We start from the raw sequence: 16,161 nt of genomic DNA, 5'->3' as shown, positions 1-16,161 counted from the left end.
ACAAAAAAAAAATCAGATTTTATTCAGTAAAATTAATCATCTTAAATTAAATATAAAACATAAAAATGTGAATTGAAGAAAGCAGGTAAGGTAAGGCAAGGCGCCTCCTGGGGCTGGCTGGCGGCTGTTGAGCGCCTGACCTCACTGTGACCGTCGCAGGTTGGCTGGCACCTCCTAGGGCCTCTTTTTCAAGTGGTGTCCAAAAGGGTCAAAGGTCAAACATCAACTTCACTGTGACATAATAATGTTCAGTTCTATGTCATCTCCAGTCAATGGGACATTTCAGGATTGTTGCCATGCAGCTTTATAATACAGAGTTCAATCATGGGCTGCTGGAAGGAAACATGACCCATCAGTGTTGTTTCCACATGTGGTTCAGTATGATTAGCTGACTGTGCTGCTTTGAGTTTCATGGCCGAACTGGCTGACAGTCATCCTATTCTTATCATCAGAGAGAGAGAAGAAAATATAAGCATATAAACAGGTCTAGGTCACTCTGTGCAGTTTTAGAGGTTCAGTAAAAACATATCATCAGCTTTATGTGTCTGCTAATCATGATACATTAGACAGAAAAGATATTTGTCTTACTTAATATATTGCAAAATACATTATAAGTAAATGGTGGTGTGATATGCATAAAGGAAAATAATTTTTATTCTCATTTGGCAAAACACACTGAAGACAGTTTGTATTATTTCAAAGACAAATAAATCGTAACTTTAAGGGTGATCTGAGACTGACTATGTCTGAAAGTAAGCTGCATTTTACAACAGTATCCATGTTTTGAAAGTCCCTGTTTAACCTCAGATGTCCCATTTGTATACATTCATAAAATATTTTCAAATATAATTTCAGACAAAATTACATTTTTGGGGAAAAAAATCAAACAAAAAAATTGGAGGCTCTTTGCAGTAACTGAAGATGCCCTAGAACCCATGCTGAAGACCACTTCAAAACTTAAAAATTATTTTGGAATTTATTTTTCTTGACCTCTCACAGCCTACCTGCAGTGCCTTCAAGCCTGCCCACACTTTACGAATCCCTGGTCTAATAGAAATTTCTTGGACCTGGTAATGTGTCCTATGAACTTTTATTACTTTTATTGAAATGCCATCTCTAGGTTCAATGGATGAAATTCAGCATGGTTTCCAAGAGTTGCATGTTGGGTAATCTAAATCAATAGTGTAATGAGCTAATTAAATGCTTTGCCTTGGCTATGATTTTGCTTCTTGTTGACCAGAAAGTTGATCACATTGTCTAACTCGTTGATTGTAATGTCCATTATTTTTTTTTTATGTGCAAGATGTACAGTCCCCCCTGCCTGCCCTTCCCTTGTCCCTATTTTATAATTAGTCAAACAGTTTGAGTAAGTGACATTAATTGCTCATTACTGATAAAAAAAAAAAAAAAAAAAAAAAAGACAACCAAAAACCATCACAGATTTCTCAGAGTATATTTATTTTCATTTTAATGAAAATCCATATAAAATATTAGAAAAAAAAATCTATCCAAATGTTTATGCTCTTATTAGCATATTAATCATTAACAACTCCGTGATCTAAAAAGTTTGGGAACCCCCGTCCATATCAGTTCAAGGTTGCCGGGACAACGTTTTATTTTGGAGTTACTGTCGGAATTTCCGGTGTTAACGTCTCTGGCGGACCTGGTAACAGTTACAGTTTTCCTGGTGTGTGTTTTCCACCACTTGGAGTGCTGTTAGATATCATAACCTTCAGCCGTTGCACTTTAGTTACTCTACTAGACACTACAGAAGCGTTAGCATGTCTTCAGCTCCGGGCCAGCCGTTTGTAGCCTCTCAGCTACTTAGTTAGCTCCGTGTGGCCGCTAATGAGAGCAACCAGCGGCTATAGCTCTGCCACGGAATGCCACGGAGAAAGAAGAACGGTCACAGCCCGGCCAGAGCCCCCGGCGGGCCGCCAGAAGGGGGAAGCCTCGGCCAAAACAACACGGGTTACCGACTATCTCAGGGATTTGACGGCGCAATGGCGAACAACTTTTCATCCAGTAGTACGCCGCTGTCCAGCTCCTTCAAAGAGAAAGTCGTGAAAAGCATGCAGGAGATGTTCTCACACCTGGACCCTGAAGTTCTTTACATCGTCCTGTCCGAGTGTGATTTTAAAGGTAGCACTGGACACGGAAGCCCAGCTGTTCAACCTGCTGTGCGACTCTCGGGAATGCTAACTTATTTACTGTAATGCTAATCAGTTAGCTGGGTAGCTTGTTAGTTAGCAGTGCATTAGTTTCCTTTATAGTGGGGGTACCATGTGTATTATTGACAGTATCAGAAGTTATCTAAAACGGAACCTATGCTTACTTGGTTCACTAACCCATGCACTTTTCCACCTGTTGTAATGTCACTGGTTATATATCAGTCCCCAATACACATGACTGATACCGCATGTGCGTTGTGTGTCAGTGACTTTGAGTGGGCTTCCAGCACCAAGTGATTTTCAAGTCAGTAAAGCAGAATAAAAACAGAAATAGCAATAGTTGTTTTAAAAAATCCTGCATTTCCACTGATAGAATAGTGAGAGGCTGTTCCAAAGCAGGGGCACTATAGTTAACAAGAGTTAACAAAATTGCATAAAGACACGTGCTTCTTGGTATAAGATACCTGCTTTGCACTCATCTCTAATGTCAGGTTTACTGTATAAAGAGCAGGTGTGACAGTGGAGGTATTTTGAAACTGAGTTGCAAGGATGGTGGTGATGGGTATTGTCAGGATTTATTGATATTAATATAGATACTGATACTGATTACAAGGGCTGTGTATCAAAAAGAATCAGGTGATTTGATACATTTGATACAGGGGATTTATGATTCACTATTTTGGCATATATTATGTTACTGCTCCTAAGGCAGTTTTCTAAAGAAGTTTTAGGAAAACTCATAGTATAAAGAATACACCCTCATTTGCATAAAATCTTAGTAAAAGAAAGTTCACTTTTTTATGCAATCAGAAAAATGGGATTTGCATTTGCATTTATCACAATCCCTGTAACATCCAACAGCATGCACTACTTAATGTGCAATCTGAGCAAAGGAAAGATATGTGCTTACTTCCTCCTGTCTCCCTTTGTTGTTGTTACATAAGAATAGAAAAGTCAAATGGCTGAAGATAGGTTAAACACTGCCACAAATCTTTGCATGTGAACTGTTAACAAAAAGATTATATAGTATTTTCAAGAATTAACTTTAACACATTACCTTGAAAAATATCTATTCAATACTACTAATGATACCACAGGTAAAAATAATGAAGACTGAGAATATAAAACTAGCTTTTTATTTAGACATACAATCTGACAAGGGTATAACATGGCAACAAGAAATGTATGTCTATAAAAAAATGTTTTTTCCTCTTTAGACCAGGCTTGTAAAAATAACAACATAATTCCTAAGAGTAGTAATTTAAATAATTTTATGTTAATACTACTGTGTATTAAACATAGCATCTAATTTAATTAACTTCTGACCATAGTCAGAGAAGGTGGTTCTATGAGGACACTGCTGCAATGTGTTTGTGAACTCTGCTGGTGAGAAGAGAAAGTATGGCTGGCACCAGCGTATCGATACTGCATGGAATTACTATTGAAAGCATTTGAAATACTCATTCTTGATACCCATCCTTAGTGGCAAGTTAATAATTCCCATTACAGAAAATTTTAAAAAGTTATAATTTTATTATATTTTATAAATATTTATTATTTATTTATAACACTGAAAAGTATTAGGAGTAGGACAGTCAGGTTCTGTAATGGCACTTATCCCTAGGCCTCTCACATCCTTAATTCCCATGTTACCAGTGGTGCTGTGGTATTCATGTCCCTGTAATAGTATGTATGAAATAGTATTCATCATTGTTGGCTGATGTGTTGACAGCATTTCTAGGGTATGGCTTGTATTGTTTATTCATATTTGATTATTTTTTTGTTTTAGCCACTTCATTTTTACTTTGCTCTATTTGAGTCATGTATCAAAACATGGAACCATGAGTTGGAGGGGTTAAACTTGACTGACTTTTCTTTTTCTTGGTGTCTGTGTTTTCTCTCTTTGCGTCGTAGTTGAAAATGCAATGGACTCTCTGTTAGAGCTGTCTGTGGCTGCTGAAGGTGCAGCCCCTGTACCTTCTCCTGTCTCCGGCTTTGAGCGAACGGCCGCAGCCCTGCTCAGCCCTGACCACTTTTCTGAACCTAGACCAGAGCCAGACTCCTCCAGACCAGCGCAGCTGCCCTCCTCTCCACCCTCCACCAATATACTGACAGAAGAGTTGGACCTATTAGTTGATCAGGAGCTGGAGACACTAACCAGACAGCAAGACATTAAGGATGAGCACCACGGCAGCCAATATTCATCCTCTTTCCCCCCACCACCACAGCAGGCCCTGCCTGAGCTGCTTCAGTCCAGTCTGCAGCCTGAATCTAGAGAAATCTCTGGTGGCCAGGTGGCCCACTCTTCTGGAGCTTCCTCTCCACTAGATCAGCTCAGCACGTGGGATGATGAGCCAGCTGTGAAGCAGCAATCGATGGTGGATTTCACACATCTGATGGGAGAGACACCTGCAGACAAGCCGAAACCTCCTTTGGACCTGGCAGCTTCAGGACGTCCCTCAGCTTTCCAGGTGTATAAAAAGCAAGACCCATCACACACTCTGTCAGACAAGGCTGGGGTCATGGCCTCTAAAGTGACTGATGGAGGGGCCAGATCTAAGTTGAATCAGGAGCCGCTCGGCTACATTCCACCAACCTGGAACGTGCAGGCACCAATGTTTTTCCCCAGTATCCATGGAAACCAGGGGCCAGCTTTCATTACCCCTGTGGCCCAGACGCCTCCCAGCTGGCCCAGCCAACCCAGACATGCATCCACCTGGCTGAGTCAGGGACGTGTCAGTCAAGCACCTCTCAGACCTTCTGCTACCATCCCAAAGTCCTGGGCCCAGCCTGCTCCTTATCCTCCAGGCCAGCACAGCAGGCTTCGTTTGGAAGGGAAGGTCCTGGTGCTGCTACGTGGTGCTCCAGGATCTGGCAAGTCAACCATGGCAAGGTAAGAATGTTGTGATACTCTGAATAGCAATATGCTATGCTCTCAAGCAGCATATGCTGTTTAGGAGTGCACTTTTGTGGTTACATCACAGCTAGAGCCAGCAGAGTGGAGACTTGGTTGCATGCCAGTAAGACACAGCCATTTACTGGAAAAAACTCATTTGGCTTGTTTTTATCTCTATCAAGCCAAGACATTGCAGGCACATTTTGTAACATGATTGTTCACTCCTGTTTTGTTGGCTTGTTATTGAGCTTTTGATTTTAAAATTTGAGTTTTGACATACACAGCAATACGGTCAAACACCGCTTACTGCTGTGAGGGACCACAAGTCCTTACACCAGACTTCTGGCAGTGCCGAGGTCAAGGCTGAAAACTTAAGCTGATAATGCTGTGAACAGGAAGGCAATCTAGCATATGATACAATACAAGTATAAAAAAGCAATTCCTCTTTAATAACTGTGGCAAAAGAAAAAAAAGTCCTAAGCACACAAAAAAGAAGATAAAGATCTTTTTTGTCTTTTCACTGAGCACTCTTCGGTTTTGCTATGCTACAAGCCACATTTCAGGCAATAAAGACTGTGGTCTTATAATATTTCATTTTCCTTTGTCCTTGTCCTGTAAAATATTTTGTAACATATGTTTTAAAAAGTGCTGTGTAAATTATTTTTTTTAAAACTTGCTTGTGCAAAAAGCATCTAGATAATGAAAAGACATATTTTAGGAAAAAGGTTGCTGAGATTGAGTAATGTATAAATACTGGCAAACAGTCTGGTTAAAGTTGATATGTTTGCAGTTTTTAGTGACTGTGATTGCATTTTTTCCCTCAACTTCAGCATGTTCCTTTTGGCTGTTGTAGTTGTTTATTTTGTTTTAGGCATGTTAATTTAGCGCAGATGGCCAGTGTTAATGTTGAAACTAGTAACTTTTTTTAAAAAGTAGTATTCTATGAAGATAGCAGAGATAAATGTAGACACACTAACAGCCACTGTTGCACAAGACTCATGGAGCTGTCTTTATCTCTCTCTCTCTCTCTCTCTCTCTCTGTTTGTGTGTGTGTGTGTGTGTGTGTGTGTGTGTGTGTGTGTGTGTGTGTGTGTGTGTGTGTGTGTGTGTGTGTGTGTGTGTGTGTGCATGCGCGTGCATGCGTATGTTTTTCTGCAGAGCTTTGGTTGAGCATAACCCAGGGGGAGTAAGACTGTCCACTGATGACTATTTCATTCGTAATGGAGAATATCAGTTTGACCCCTCTATTCTGGGGGAGGCCCATGAGTGGAACCATAAACGAGGTAAAGGACACATGTATAGTTTTGATAAGAAGAAATCAAAATTCCTTTGCAAACTACAGTGGTTGTTTATCTTTGTAATTGATTGGCATTGTTTTCTTTAAGTGCTGTTTTTTTTAACCCCAGTTGCACTAAAACAACATTGTTTGCTTCTCTTGGTCTGTCTTCTTGTGATAACTTTGTTCTATAGCCAAGGAGGCTTTTGAAAGAGGTGCTAATCCTATCATCATTGACAACACCAACATGCAGGGATGGGAGATGAGACCATATGTTGTTCAGGTCAGTCAGCTTGTCTGCAATACATAAAGCACGGGTCTCAAGTGGCCAACTGATTCTGCTGTAGCACTAATTGGTCTGGAGAAGAGATTCATGAACCTCCTCTTTAATATCATCTCATTAATGACACTGTAAATGGGTTAGGTTTGAGTCCTGTTGGTCCCCTATCTGTTCTAGGCACTGAAACATGGATACAAGGTGCTGTTCCGAGAGCCGGACACTTGGTGGAAGAACAAGCCAAAAGAACTGCAGAGGTGAGAGAGAAAGAGGAATTACGGTAGAGGTAGAATCATGTCACCTAAATGACCTTTATACACATACATATACAAAATACTGTTTGGACTCTTGGACTCACTTTTATGTCTGTATGTATCTGTTTTTATTTGTCCATGTGCAGACGTACAACACATGATGTGCCAGTGGAAACAATCAGACGCATGCTTAATGGTTATGAGCGCTTTGTCTCAGTCCAGTCCATCATGGGTTCAGAGATGCCTGAGTTCAAACAGCGCCTCTTTCTGGAGAACAGAAACCCACTGTGAGTACTGCTAATTTACCTTGGGTTTTACCTATTATCGACCACATTGTGTTTGGATAAATATGATCCAGTTGCAACTCAGATTGCATTTAATTAGCTATATATATTAGAATAATCCATTTTACATTTCTTTCTGTTGCCTTAAAGTCCATATCATATGATTTTTTTTAACCCTTTAGATCACATCATTGGTCATATTGTGCACTTTTTCCACTTTTTTTCCCCCAAAAAACAGCAACAAAAAAGTCACTTTTAATGTATCCTTATAAAATATGACATGTTCTTACACAGGCCTGAACCAACCATACTCAACCAATAATATGACAGCCACCTGTCAATCAATCATCAACTCTGAGCGCCACAGAGCTAAGCCTCAGTAGTTAGCTAGTTAGTAATAGCACGGTACACCCATGCACACTTTCACTGATCCAGTCAAATGTCTCCCATCGTTCTGTCCCTCCTGCCTGTCCTGTTTGACTCAGAAATATATAAATTATGATATATTGTGATTTATTCCCTTTTTTCCAACTGCAAGTTATTTCCCTAAAGGAAAGCTTTATCATCATGCTTTATACAGATAAAGTTTTCTCACTTAAATAATTTTTATTGCAACAAAATGGGGTTGTTAAGCAGACAGACTGACCAACACTGTCATAAAAACCTGCCAGTTCTGCTGACAGTGACCTTTGCTGACCTCACCAGAAAAAACCTCAGCACCATCTAGTGGAATGAAAAAGCACTTGATCTAATGATTCTTATACCCCAAAGTTTAATTCACATTTGCAGTATTAGTAACTTATATTTTTTTTTGATACAGTATTGCCAAGCTAATATCACAATAATAAGCTTAATTGATTTTTTCCCCAACCATAATAAGACTAAATATTAACTGGTATGAAAAGAAATGCCCTATTGTGGTTCAAATAAATATGTATATTTATGCATATCTAATGAACACGAATAATTCAAATTATTGGATAAATCTGGATTAATTTAGCTACTTTGCCCTCATCATTACTGATGTTCATTGTATCATTCATATCTCTCTTGTTTTCTCTAGGCCAGTGTCCTCTGAAGCACCCTGTCCTGACCTTGTAGGTCCGCCTGGATTGACTGAGGGGTGTAAGAATTCCCGCCCACAGCTCTTCTCCTCCCTCCCTGACGTCTCATCTATCGGTCGTTCTAGTGAGATGGGAATGACTGAGGATGGCGCCCACAAATCTACTGAGTCCCTCAATTTCCAGCCTACTGTAAGACTTGCGGAAAACCCTGAAATGTCCGATGGGAGCGATGACATTGATTTGGGAGAATTAGACTCTGAGTTGGATACCCACTTAGATTTGAATCATCCAATAGGAGATCAGAGAATCCCTGACTGTATTGTGGAATCGGTGATGAATGAAGATCATTGTGGGGATGAAACGCCTGTGGCTTTTTCTGAGTCTATTGGACAAAGAGTGAGGAGAGAAAGGCCAAGCAGGAGGTCTGGTTTTGAGAGGTTGGAGATCGCAGATCTGGTAAAAGACACTAACCAATCACAGAGCGAGGCAACGGAGAACAAAAAGACAAAGGAAGAGGAAGCAGAAGGGGTTCAGATGGTGAGGGATAGAGGAGAGAAAGGAATGCCTGAGATGTTGGATTTCGTAGGGGACTGGCCCTCTGAAGGGTCCCTCGAGCAGCGACAGGTGAGGAGGAGAGAAAGGTATAAAGTAGGAAATGGTAAGGCAGATGAAGGTGTGTCTCAAGAAGCCAACGAAAACAAAATGAAAACTCAGTCTGAACCGAATGTAGCAGAGTTTCAGAAGCTCCTTGATCTTATTCAGACAGGTGTAGCTGACATTCAGACTGGCTCATCCCGCTCGTCCTCTATTTCCCCGAGCTCTGGAGTGGAATTTGAGAATGAAAAAAAGACAGGTGGCAGTAGATGTAACAGTGAGCAGGGAGAAGAAAACATGAACAGGGTTAATAGCAGCAGAGGTGAATTACCCGACTGTGTGTTAGACTGGAAGAAAGCTGAGTCTTGTAAGGTCAGGGAATCGAGAATTGATCATTGGGAGATATTTAAAGCTCAAAATGAAGCAAGTAGTACCACAGGAGGGGACGATAATGTAGCAAATCCCTTTTTAGGTCTCATCTCTGATTCGCTAAATATCTCCAAAACTGTGGAGGCAAATGTATGCCATGATGGTGTGGGACGCTGTAATTTTGAGGTTGGTACAGAGACTTGTACTGACATAAATGACTACACAGAATATGGCACAGAGACAAGAGTTGAGGCTGATGGCACTCATATTAGTGAAGTGTGTCAGAGTCCTGTGTGTGACAGCTCTGTGGAAGGAGAGAGTGGTGCTTTCAGTGGAGGCAGTCAGGAGAGAAGGCAGCGTCAGAGTCGTAGATTGGGGAAACAGTGCAAACTAGCTCTCACCTTCACCCAAAACTGCCCTGCTTCTTCTCTGAATACTCTTGAATGTCCTAATACCGCTGCCCAAAATATAAACGGTAGTCAGAATAGCACAAATGGAGATATGGAACCTAACTTTAAACCCACCAGCCTTAACCTTGAACCAGATTTTGATCTGTTCACTAAGTCCAAATCTGAGGCACACCTTCAGCCTCTCTCCCCTCCTGCTCTGGTAGATGAGGGCCGCCCCACGCAGACAGAACCTCAAGACTTTGCCCTTCTGTGGCGACTGAATTGTCAAGACAGCCCTGATAAAGCAGTCGTCTCCGCTTGCAGTGCTGTCCTGTCTGCCGACTCTTCTCGCTTTTTGCCGGAGGTGTCATCTGTCGTTTCTGCAGCAGTCGCAGTGCACCCATCTGGCCACAGAGAGGTGCCCTACCGTGTGGTGCATGAGAAAGGTACACAGGTGGAAGAGAAAGAGCTTGGAGCAACTCAAGATCGACTTGAGAGTCTGCGCATTCTTAGCCGTCATTTTAAACTGGTTAGTTTTGATACATTAGAAGATCTGTATGACAAATGCCATCAGGACCTAGAATGGACCACCAACCTGCTGCTGGACTCTGGAGAGAGGTTCTTCAAAGACGAGGATGGTGAGAGAGAAGAGGAGGATGGTGCCAGTGGTGGAGAGAACCATAACGCATATGGTCTGTGTGGAGCTTTAGGCGAGGCTGTAGAAACTAGGTTACGTCCTAATGTGTTGAATGAGCCTGAAAATCAGCCAGCTGGATTTGAAGAGGGGACTCAGGAATCAATTTGTGGGGCAGAGGTGGGTGAGAGCTCCAATAATGCTGATATGCTATGCTTTGGAGGTGTAGCTGTTCCAAATAGAAGCAAAGATCATCCTGATACAACCGCACAGTTAGAAAAAGCTCCTCAAACAGAACATCCTCAAGCTGCAAGCAAAGGAGAAAAATGTGGTGACACTGAACATAAAGTGGCATCAGAAGCTGACCTAGAGGGCGGCGCTTGGGGTGGAAGCTTTGATGATGGAGTTATAATTGAAGAGTCAAGAGTTGACATCGAGGAAGAGATTGCAAGCATGGACAAAGTCCACCGGCTGCTGCAGGCTGAGCTAGATGAGCTGGAGCGAGAGGAAAGACAGAAAGAGGAGGAGAGGACTCAGAGGGGGCGCATGGAGGAGAGAAGGAGACGACCCCTAGACATTCAGAGTGTGGAGCTGAAACTACCCACTGAGGTGGCGCTGCAACTGACTGAACTATTTGGTCCTGTAGGAGTCGACCCAGGTAACTAACAAGCAGGTGTCACACTGTCCAGGATGGCTACAGGTTATTAAAAAGTCTTAAAATGTCTTAAATTCACATGTACTATTAAAATACCCTAAAATTATTACATAGTCTTAAATATTTATTAATTGAATGCTGTAAGTATAGTCTAAAATTCACTCTAAGTGCAAATGCTTGTACATATCTTTGTTAACAGTTGACTTCAAATGCCCGTTATTCTTTTACACTCTTTAGGCTTTTTGTATTTGTGTTTTATTTGACAGGATGGCATTAATATGTTTATTTAAAAAGCAAGTATAAACTATTAAACAGAGAACCACGATAATAATTCTGCAGTCTTAATGACTTTAATGAATGTAAATGTTCTTTAACTCAATCAGTCATTGTTTTTTTTGTCTAACTTGTAATTTTGACAATATATACATTGACTCAGAGGATTAGATGCTTGTATTTTCACATTTGAATTGAGGATAATGGCACACACACTCTCAGACAGTCTATCTCGAAAGTATTCATGGGGTTGCATTCAACCAAAAATAATGTACTAGTTTTATAAAGAATTGAAATAAGTGTAATAGAAATTTAAGTTCTTTAACAGCTCTACACCTGGTGAGTAGCTGCAAAATGTGGGAGTCCAGATTCTGCCATCTGAAGTGGGGTTGAATTGCTGAACCAATGAAAATATATATATTTTTTTATCTTCCACTGGTATTCAGAATTGACCAAAGGACATCTATTCTCTCTGGTCCAAAATATTTAGGTACATGCTCTGCTGATGACTGTGCAGTGCAGATGGACCTGAACCTGGCTAAACTACTTCACCAGAAGTGGAAAGAAACCATTCAGGTGAGCTCCTTTAAGAGGCTGTAATTGTTTCAGCTCGCTTGTTTAGCGGTCTGCTCCACAACTTCATAGTGCCATTTTTGGCCCCAGCAGGCAGCTTTTAACAGTGAATAAGCAGCAAAACCCCACTATATACTACCTGCTCAGCGCAAAACTACAGATATAGTAAGTGACTAGCTGGTGAACATAGTGGGGCATTTAGCAGCCAAAGTGTCAGATATTTCCCTCAGGAGTTGTCAATGTTGTGATCACAACTTGTATCTGCTGCCCCTGGACCAAAATGAACATTTACTATTTAATATCTAGCAGCAATATTTTACCAGCAATTTTAAAACGACTGTGATGCCCTGATTTGTTGTAAGTGGGTATCTTTTCATTAATTTGACTGTAAATGCTGTTTTACAGGAAAAGCAGAGACAAGCAACTCTTTGCTTTCATTTGCTTCAGGAAAGTAAGTTCCTACACACAAACACACGACCACACTTAGGCACAAGCTGAAAGTCCATGCAGCATCACAGAATGATAATGGCAGCATGTATTTGCTCAGCCTATGTGTGTTAAATACATACTTGCATATACAGAAATTCACACAAATGTATACACATAAAAACTGCTCAGTCTGTATTCTCAGTTAAGTTGTTGCTGAATCTGATCCATACATATGTTGCTTTTTTTTTGTTTTACTCTGAATTAAAAAGCATAATCATTAATGGGGGGAGTTTACAGGATTACAGTATTGACCCTTTCAAACAGTTACTACTGGCAGCATCATTTTCATGTCATAACATCTTTTTGTTTCATAACCACTGATTGTTTACATTTGAATTTGTAGGTTCAGCACACTGGGGTGAGTCACAGATGGCCAAACCTGGACAACAAGACCGGACACAGCCAGCACATTTCCTGATCAGTGCAGATGGTTACACGGCAATGGACAGCCAGTCAGATGCCCGTAATCAGATGCCATTCATGGACCACTGGAATGTCTCCCGCCCACACATCTCTCTTAGAGATATTATAAAGGAGGAGCAGGCTTTGCAGGAAACCAAGGAAAAGGTAACTCACACCTAATGCACCTATAGGCTGAAGTATTTTCTCACACAAACATCCTGAATAATATTCTCCTGGTTTGATCTAACACCTTTCAGATGAGACAAAGTCGTGCAGACCTCGACCAGCGTGATGGATCCACTCTGTTGAAAGAGAGCCAACTGTACTCCCTGTTTCCCACCATAGACAGACATTTCCTCCAGGACATCTTCAGAGACCACAAGTGAGAAAACAACTTTGAGACTGTAGCCAAAATATATGTATCATGTGTGTTGAAGCACTGGTCTATATTTCTAAATGTGTTTATAGTTACAGCCTGACCCAGACAGAGCTGTTTCTTCGCTCTCTACTGGACGAGGAGCCTGTCAAGACAGTGGTTGCCCCAGAGGTACCTTTGTCTGACCGCCACAGAGCAGCCAGCAAGGAGAGGGAAAAGGTATTCATAAATACAGGCAGAGAGCAAACAAACAGTGGAACAGAGCACATGCATATTTGTGGCACAGAAATGCTATGTACTACTAGGCAGCAGTCAAAAGACCTTTACATCATACATATCATTAATTTACAAGTTTATTTAGCCTAGCAGTCTTTTTACTAGAAAAAATGTAAACTAAACATTTTTTTTCTTTTATCAAGCCACAGAGTAGGCTTGACAGGTCACAGAAGTTTGGCCTACTAAGCAGCCTCCTACGATATTTTTGAGTGAGGACAAAAAAAAAAGTTTTGTACACAGACTTTTGTGTAAATTGTGATTGTAGTTTACATGTACAAATCTAATTCTGACAGCCTCAGAGCACCGCTGTGACTTTTGTTGCTGCCTGAGTGGGAAGAGAACCCTTTGGGAACAAATGGTCTGATGTACTGTATAACACGTATCGCTTGACCTCTGTGACTTCATTTTTTTCCTCACCACCCTTTTAGCATTTATCATTAATTCACCATACTATCAAAATATATTTTGACAATGATGGAATCACCATGCAGGAAATTTTATGATACAAGATATATAGGAAGAGTTCACCTACAATCCAAAACTGTATTACTACTGAGAAAGATACACCCCTAAAATAGCAAATACATTTAATAACTGTAACAATTATATACTGTTCTGTATTTCACAGTTTCACATTTTTTGCCTTAGCTGATTAGTCAGTATCACTCTGTCCCTTTGAATTTGTCAGAGGCAGAAGCCCCCAGAGTCAGTCATACTGGACTATCAGGATACGGAGGACCCAGAGTATGAGGACTTCAGGGCTGAGGCGAACCTACAGAGAACCCGACAGCTTGAATGTTTCTCCAAGGCTGCTGAGGCCTTCAAGCAGGGTCGCAAAGATGTGGCCTCATTTTATGCACAGAAGGTGAGGAAATGAATGTTTTACTTTCATATTTTCACCTGTGAAGAGTTTCTAACTTTCAAAGCTGAAAGTAAATTAATTTCATTCACCTCTTTCATAGGGACACCTGCATGGAAAGCGGATGCGTGAGGCCAATCACCGTGCAGCAGTTCAGATTTTTGAGAGAGTCAACTCATCACTGCTGCCGAATAATATCCTGGACCTCCATGGGCTGCATGTAGACGAGGCTCTGGAGCATCTGGCCCAGGTCTTACAGGACAAAACCACAGGTAATGAACAATATGTTGTACTGTATACATTTAGTATGACTACAGAAGGAAGATGAGAGAGAACATTTTGGCATCTTAAAGGTAGACTAAAAATATACAGTGTATTCGATTCCAGGTATCCTCAAATAGTATGTATTGAAACATGTTTTGCAGCACCAATGTGTGATTGTCTGTAGCTGACTTATGAAACATGTCAACAGTTCAAAGTCATGTTTTTAAACAACTTTCATAAAATTTGGTAAAAGCTATGAAGGATCAAGCTGATGAACAATGTTACAGTATGTTTTCACAACTGTTGAAGAGGGTCTGAGGTGCTCGTTTAAGAACTTTGTCTTGATTCACCACCTTCTTCTGCAATGCATAATGGTTTCTGACTGGAGAAATGTCACCATCTACTGCTCATCATGATAAACCAACTTCCAATATTTGCGCAAAGGTAGTAGATGGAAATAAGCATTTTGTTGTACTGATGTACTTGAAATTTGCGACACATTTGGGTAAAAACATGGCTACTGACTGAGCCTGTAGCCTCTTTGATTATGGGAAAGGGTCCAGCCGTAAATCTTACATAATAACAACAGGTTGTGTCGAGAATTGATTTTGAAATAATCACAGGCAGTGGGTCGATTCTGTTTCTGAGCTTTGTGGGTGCTGGGTGGGTTTGTTAAATGGTGATGTGTCTCTGTCGTGACACTGTTGCACCTTAATCATATGAAGGATCAGAACATCTAACAAGTACGCTTGCAGAAGTTTGTGTTCCTGCCCCTCTCAAAGTGTGTGCTCACTGCTCCTGTTAAGCGTGTTCTGTGTGTGTGTGTGTGTGTGTGTGTGTGTGTGTGTGTGTGTGTGTGTGTGTGTGTGTGTGCGTTTGTTCTTCTTTGGCCTCTTTCTTTGTAGACTGTGAGCAGGGTCTGTGTCGACCTCAGCTCTCTGTCATCACAGGAAGAGGGAACCACAGCCAGGGGGGCGTGGCCCGCATCCGCCCCGCCGTTATAGACTACCTCACCAACAAACACTACAGGTACACACACACACACACACACTAACAAATGCGAAACACACATGCATAATGTGTTCGTCCTCGCCCACCTTCTCTCCTTTATCTCTTCATCTCTCAGGTTCACTGAGCCAAAGCCAGGTCTCGTGTTAGTCTCTTTGAAGTGAGAAGAAACTGGTTTATTGGATTCAAGCTGCTATGGAGAACAACACACACACATACTCTCTCTCTCTCTCTCTCTCTCTCTCTCTCTCTCTCTCTCTCTCTCCCTCTCCCTCTCTCTCTCTTTCCTTCTGCAACGCCTCTTATACAGTTATTACAGTATACACAGTATGGTACATACAGCCTCCTTGTTTCTTATGTCTGTCTGTCAGTTTTAGTACTGTTTTTTTCTGCTCATCCCCTTTTTCCATCATCCATATGGCCGCTAGTGATTTAATTTCATCTTAAACTAGGTAAAGTTGAAGTTAATTTTAGTTAAGATCTTAATTGTAATTTTGATCTTAATAAGAACATATTTTCTTCTGTCATAATGAAAGGTAACTGCATCAGCATAAAAAACAAACTGCATTTTGTGTTCATTTTATATTTAAAAAAGTTTTATAGTGTGATGTGTTCTGCTTTATGCATTTTAAATAGTATGAAAAGCCCCTGTGTTTTAGGTGGTGTTTAATTATTTGAACATTTGCTAATCTGGAGAAATGTTGAGGCGTATGGTAAGGATTTGATGAAACTTGAATCATAATTGCATGCTGTCAGCTTGGAGGTTGTTCTGTAGGAT

The 16,161-nt window shown here is 40.9% G+C and overlaps 1 protein-coding gene across 1 annotated transcript; it reads left to right on the top strand.

Annotated features, from left to right (window-relative positions):
* Positions 1-1,657: 1,657 nt before the first annotated feature.
* On the top strand, positions 1,658-15,957 carry n4bp2 (NEDD4 binding protein 2). Its single transcript, XM_084715384.1, has 16 exons — positions 1,658-2,142; positions 4,086-5,064; positions 6,226-6,350; positions 6,538-6,626; positions 6,801-6,877; positions 7,021-7,161; positions 8,222-10,866; positions 11,627-11,712; positions 12,115-12,160; positions 12,542-12,765; positions 12,858-12,982; positions 13,069-13,195; positions 13,941-14,117; positions 14,215-14,383; positions 15,281-15,404; positions 15,502-15,957. Exons 1-16 carry the CDS (start codon positions 1,884-1,886, stop codon positions 15,545-15,547), a joined length of 5,439 nt encoding a protein of 1,812 aa, XP_084571510.1. The 5' UTR covers positions 1,658-1,883; the 3' UTR covers positions 15,548-15,957.
* Positions 15,958-16,161: the final 204 nt, after the last annotated feature.

Source organism: Lutjanus erythropterus, chromosome 3, assembly GCF_056507025.1.
Source record: "Lutjanus erythropterus isolate fLutEry1 chromosome 3, fLutEry1.hap2, whole genome shotgun sequence".
NCBI classification, from domain to species: Eukaryota; Metazoa; Chordata; class Actinopteri; order Lutjaniformes; family Lutjanidae; genus Lutjanus; species Lutjanus erythropterus.
This window is presented reverse-complemented; position numbering and strand designations above follow the sequence as displayed.